General features: G+C 41.0%; 1 protein-coding gene across 1 annotated transcript; it reads right to left on the bottom strand.

Annotated features, from left to right (window-relative positions):
- Window positions 1-4,457: 4,457 nt before the first annotated feature.
- On the bottom strand, window positions 4,458-6,104 carry LOC145736235 (uncharacterized). Its single transcript, XM_081990538.1, has one exon. The coding sequence runs from the start codon at window positions 6,102-6,104 to the stop codon at window positions 4,458-4,460; it is 1,647 nt and encodes a 548-aa protein (XP_081846664.1).
- Between the last annotated feature and the right edge of the window lie 429 nt (window positions 6,105-6,533).

Raw genomic sequence — 6,533 nt, 5'->3', positions numbered from 1 at the left:
CTCTGGAGGTGCTCTGTTTCTGCCTCAATCCGACTCGTAGGACCAAAATGTTGAATCCAAAGGCTAGACCCAGTATTTTCTCTCTTCTTTTTAGTTGTGATTAAATAAAAGTGGACTGTATATCATTTTTTTGATTATTTTATTCAACACACCAACAATGGTCAAACCACATGCTTTTTTAGACAAAATATATGTATCTCCGACCGGAATCTGTCGAAAAACACCCTTCTAAAAACAATGTCACTTTTGTTTGGTTAAGTTCACGTCCACTTGCTCTTCGGCTGTCACCCTTTTCTTCTCCTCTTCTTTCGCGACTGAACAGGCCTCTTGCGCGTGTTTCGCCGGTGTTCTGACTAGCACGCGTTTGGGTTTGTGTGTTTCGGACTGGCTCGTTGAGTCCAGCTCCGAGCACCCCGACTCATCTACAATGTCGCCCCTTTTCGCTTTACAGCGCTTGCGGACTCGTCTGTGGACGAATCTTCTTGTGATGCCACATTAAATGGAATTTTGCCGCCCCCATATTCCGTGCGGCAGCCGTCTGATTTCTCAGACGGACGGGATTCCCCGGAGTTTCCGGGACCCGCCTGGGGATTTACCATCTTTTTAAATTCCATCGTCATGTTTTGGTCTTTTTACAGAGAAGACCGCTCTGTTTTGTAGAAAAAAGGGAATTTTGGAAGGGATATGTGGGTTTTGTTGCGGACGACGGCAGCATGAGCCCGTCGCAGAGTGGACGAGTGAAGAAAGCTGCCGGCTAGCTACCGGGAGCCTCGGGTTCGGCAGGCCCGTGACCACAATAGTGACCCCCTGCGGTCGCGTTTGCCTTCGGGACTGCCTCCCTAGTCGGACTGCCCCACTGGGCTTGGAGCTCCGACTCCCCGTGCATCTTTTGGTGTTTCTGAAGACCGCAAGCAGTCGAACAGAAACCTTCCCCCGGGAACCACGTGGAGGTAGATGCAGTCTTGGATTGCGGTCTACTTCAGTTGTGGGCCGACCCGCATGCTCATCGACTCTCTACTCCCGAAAAACGAGACATAAAAAAGGCGGACGATGACTCCGCACCTAAGCAAAGCCGCCGTCCGCCCCCATGACCGCTCTTCAGTTTCGAAAATCGAGTCATAAAAAAGGCGGACGACAACTCTGCCACATGCAGAGCTGGCATCCGCCAAAAATCGTCTGGTGGATTAGAGGGACTGCCGGGCGGTTCTCGGTGCCTTTCGACACTTTCACCACGCGACAGATCCCCCATGAATCCGTCATCGACGTCGTGTAGGCCCACCCCATCAGAGAGTCGCAACCTCTCTCGTGCGAGCTTATCTACTCGCTCGAGAGACCCTCCCGGGGGCTCGCCCTCCTAGTGCACTGTGTACCTGTTATTTGAACACCGAGGCTCGCTAGACCGGGTGTTCGTTCCTTGTTCACTCCAACCCTGTACCGCCGTTTGTTGTAGCGTCGTGGTTCGCTAGACCGGGCGCTGCTGTAACGTTCACGTCACCAGTTTCCATTGCAAACGCTACATGGTTCGCTAGACCGGGCGTTTGCACCGTTAGTCCCAGCCCGGCCATTTTTCCGGCCTTTTACTTCAGTAGCATCGTGGCTCGCTAGACCGGGTGCTTCGCCATAGATCCGGCATTGTAGGTTTCTATACAAACACTACATAGTTCGCTAGACCGGGGTGAAAAGTCGCCAACTCTCTTCATCCACTTTTGCACTGTTTTTTACCGCCCAATTAAATTTTTCCCGACCCTTAAATGGCGGCCAAAAAGCTTCACGCTTTAATGGCGTCAACCATGCTTGACTTATTACTGCAAGCCCGCCTGTATCACCGTTGTCTGAGGGCTTAAATTCGACGACCGAAAACATATTGAAAATTTGATAATCGCCACTCATCTAGAACTATCAGAAGGTAAGATACCATCAACCATCAACCAGCCACCCACAAAGCACCGACACCGATCGCAAGCCCGGTAAGCCCAAGATGAAAGGACTCTGTCGATTGTCAAGTCGCCGGTGCGACGCGCGTCGGCCGTCAGCTTATACAAGTGACATGACAGTCATGACATTAAAGACATGTCGACAAACGATAGTGATCACATAAATATTTTTTAGCGTGTTTGTTTTAGTTCATCACATGACAAGCCAATTAGTAAATACAAGCAGTGTAACATGACTAATAATTATGTGTGAATGAGGGATGAACAGGATTCGATCCCCGGTCTCAAAAAAAAAATGTTTGTTTTAAATAAATTCCGCCTCCATTATTTTTTTCGACTTACATATTGACACATATATTGACGTCGATAGTAACGTCAACAAAAACTTTGCGAATCACGTTAATTGTCAACGTAATCTAACGATTGGAAATGACGTCCACAATCGTCATATAAAACCACTTGACGATAATTAACGTTAAATAACGTCGATAAAGACGTTAACATTGAACGTTATTGTGACGTCTACAAAATGACCTTAGCAGACGAATTTTTTGCGGTATTCAATAAATTAGACGTCGTAGGACGTATCTATGACGTAATTGGTCATTTACTTGTTGGCTGGGTGGTATTATTGGGCTTGTCATCATATAATGGATAATGATCAACTCCATCTAGTTTTTTTTCAACTTTTTGCCGTTTTGGAGAAGGGTGCCGTTTCGTTTGGATGACTTTGCGCAATATACAAGTTTCTCGGCAACTTCATGACGAAACTGAAATAGAAAGTTTTGCTTCTTCTTATACCGAAAGATTCGGCTTTTTTCCTATACTCTAGCCAAAAGTTAACAAGTACAACGTCACATGCATGGGAGATCATTCTAAGGGTCCATTTTCTAGATCTTACATGGGATCGATACAATGACAACAAAAAGTCGGCCTTATCCACACCTCCCATATTTATGTTATATATTCTTACAGATTCGGGTCTGGGTACTTGTATGTGAGTGTTTTGTTTTTTATTCCAACGCGTGCAGTCGTTCTGTATCCCGACTCCAACAAAATTTGAGGCTAAATACTCTAGCTTGTTGTCGTGCCATTTGGTTATAACAATTCTATCTGTGCTAACTGCTGTGTCGTGGGAGACACGGCCTTTTTTCCTAAGCTCTTTATCGTCCAAAAGCGGAGGATTTTGAAATCGTTTGATTCTTATGGTCCCGACTAAAAACAAAAAAAAAAAATGTAGTAACTTCCATAATTTTGATTTTAGCAAAAAACGTTAAATACAAAACTAGTAGATATTTAGGTCTACTTTATTCCTAGCTGAACAGTTATTATACAGGGTGTCCCAAATTCGAGTAACGAACCAAACTTATGCTTTTTTAAATACAATGACCAACTTTTTATGCGATATTTGAATTCTACGTCAAATTCTAGACCTAATTGGTGTGAAATGTCTATATCGATATTCAACTGTTTCCACAGCGGCGTCCTTGATTGATTGAATTTTGACCACCCCCTTAACTTCCTTAATTTTGATTTTAGGAAAAAACGTTAAATACAAAACTAGTAGATATTTAGGTCTACTTTTTTCTTGGGTAAACAGTTATTATACAGGGTGTCCCAAATTTGAGTAGAAAACCAAACTTATGTTTTTTTAAATACAATGACCAACTTTTTATCCGATATTTGAATTCTACGTCAAATTCTAGACCTAATTGATTTAAAATGTCTGTATGTCTGTATGTAAAATGTCTGTGTAGCAGCATCTGTTATAACACTGTTGCCTCGACTATGTGATAAAGGTTTAATTTAGTTACTCAAATTTGGGACACCCTGTATAATAACTGTTTATCTAAGAATAAAGTAGATCTAAATATCTACTAGTTTTGTATTTAACCTTTTTCCTAAAATCAAAATTAAGGAAGTTAAGGGGGTGGTCAAAATTCAATCAATTAAGGATTGTATACGCTGCGGAAACAGTTGAATATCGATATAGACATTTTACATCAATTAGGCCTAGAATTTGACGTAGAACTCAAATATCGGATAAAAAGTTGGTCATTGCATTTAAAAAAACATAAGTTTGGTTCGTTACTCAAATTTGGGACACCCTGTATAATAACTGTTTAGCTAAAAATAAAGTAGACCTAAATATCTACTAGTTTTGTATTTAACGTTTTTTGCTAAAATCAAAACTATGGAAGTTAAGGGGGTGGTCAAAATTCAATCAATCACCCTGTAGGGGAAGGTGGGGATCATTAAACACTTTTTTAGCAAATTTCCTATTGCGGCCGTTCCATCTAATCTGAGTTCAAAATATCATTATCTGGTCATTGGTGGATGATTTCTGTATAATATGCATTATCATGATAAATCCTATTCTCAAAAATTTTTCAATAAATTCAAAATTTACAAATTTGAGTAAAAGTGCCCACACCTCCCTACTAGTGGGATGATTGGGCAGTGTGGGTGGGAGCTTTGAGCTCTAAATAAAAAACGTTAGTCAAAACCATTTTTAATAATTTTTTATTTCAAATTTTGAAAGACCCACAGCGGTGTGTTGAAAATATACTTAGAGGTTCCTCGTCGGGTTGTTGTGGAAGGAGTGGACAACTTGGTAATGATATCACATTTGCTCACTGTTGAAACATCTTTCACATCAGGATAGCAAAATGTGTTTCTAATTTTTGTCAGTCTCATAAAATTTATTGTATATTCACAGTCATCAATTTCTTCGATTACCCCAACGTAATGCAGTCTTGTTTTTTTAGTTGGAAACACTACCAGCACATGATCACCTACTTGAAAGTTACGATCTGGGATTATGACGTCGTCTTCGTCGGGTTCGGCTTCACTGCCTTCAGGTTCATTCCATTCTGATGAGGATCCTGACGATATAAATTCGTCATGTGTACTTTCACTAGAACTGGAACTTATTCTTCTTTTATTTTCCTTCCTAACAGTGGTTATACAGACTTCCTTTGATAACTTTGGTATTTTAGCTTTTGTAACTTTACGCTTCTTTGCTGCTGCCTGTTCTTCTATTAAAAGTTTTTCCGGCGTATCTGTCATAATCCTAGATTTTGCTTTCTTTCGTTTGGCTGCAACGCCTTTCCGTGGTGGTGCTTTGGGAAAAGGTCTCACAATTTCTGGACTTAACGCAGGACTAAGTGTTTTCATCACAATTTCTTGTGTAGTATTTAGGACAGCAGACGCAGAAGCAGATGGTTTATTTATTTCTTCATTGGAAACATTGTTTGGCGGCTCATGAACACATGGATAATTCGTTGGTAGGGAGACTTGCTCATTTTGATCTACAATTTCTGGAGGTCTGTCTGTGACATATGAACATGAAAAATCTTCGTCAGTGAAAATTTCTGAGTTAAAAGGCCAAATTCCACTTTTCTTAAAACCGTGTTGTATATTTTTTGGAGTAAATGCTTGATTAAATGGCAAAGCTGACAGCTTAGCAACGTCGTAAATAGTGCACGTTTTTCCAGGATTCATCGAAAGCCAATCTGTTAAAGCAATATTATAAAATCGCTTTAGTGGTCCGAAAACGGTTAAATCCAATGGCTGTAGCTTGTGACTACAGTGTGGAGGAAACGTTACCATCACTATCCCATTGTTCTTGCATATATTTAAAGCCTCTACAGAAATATGGCTTTCATGATTGTCAAGCACCACCAAAACAGGTGATTCCTTCGATGATTTAACAAATTTGATGAAATGTTTGAGGTACAAAACGAAATTTTGAGCAGTCATCCAGCCAGATGGGTAGGCTGCCCCATCAGATCCCACTGGAGCGCCGCTTAGCATGTACTGCTTGAAGTTTACACGAGGAAAGACGTAGAAAGGAGGTATAGAATTTCCAAGTGCATTTATTGTACAGCACAATGTGATCAAAGTGCCCCTCTCGGCAGAAGTCATTTGTCCAACTTGCTTGCATCCTTTCGTCGCTAATACTTTCTGCGTGGATTGAACGGTGGTTAAGCCAGTTTCGTCAACGTTATAAATAGCCTCTGGTCCAAATTTGTATCGGTCCAACACATTTTTGTAGTTAGCAAAAAATTCACCTACATTTTTACGATTAAAACTGGTAGCACGTGATAAGCTGGTAGCCTCAGGAGTACGTAACGACAAATTCTTGTTTCTCTCCATAAAACCCCTCATCTTTCGTCAGTCAGTCTTTCGAAGCATATTTATGTAAGCTCCAATTTTCAGGAACACGTTTGCCTAAGGCAACTGCATAATCAAATGCAAGTTTTCTTGTAGAAAGTTTTCCCAACCCATAGTGTAACTGTGAACATCTGATTAAGTAATCTCCAAGAAGTTTTTCTTCACTATTAGTGAAGATCTGACGAGTAATATATTTATTGGCTGGATTCTTTAGAGGTTGTTCTAATTTTAAGTAACGTTGAAGAGATGACCGTGCAATTCCATATTTCTTTGCTATGGGTAAGATTTTTGCTCCTGCTTTTACTTCTTCTACGGCTGTATTTATAATGTGGTATGGAACTGCTACGCGATCCGTCTTTTTCTTATATCGAAAAGGCATGGTATCCTGGAAATAAACAAAATGTGAGGGACCTATAGACATGT

Source organism: Ips typographus, linkage group LG12 (genome assembly GCF_016097725.1).
Source record: "Ips typographus isolate SLU linkage group LG12, UJ_Ityp_2.0, whole genome shotgun sequence".
Classification (NCBI taxonomy): Eukaryota; Metazoa; Arthropoda; class Insecta; order Coleoptera; family Curculionidae; genus Ips; species Ips typographus.
This window is presented reverse-complemented; position numbering and strand designations above follow the sequence as displayed.

What these genes read in the sequence shown, in the direction of transcription:
- LOC145736235 (XM_081990538.1), bottom strand. Translation starts at nt 6,104, where the DNA reads ATGAGGGGTTTTATGGAGAGAAACAAGAATTTGTCGTTACGTACTCCT.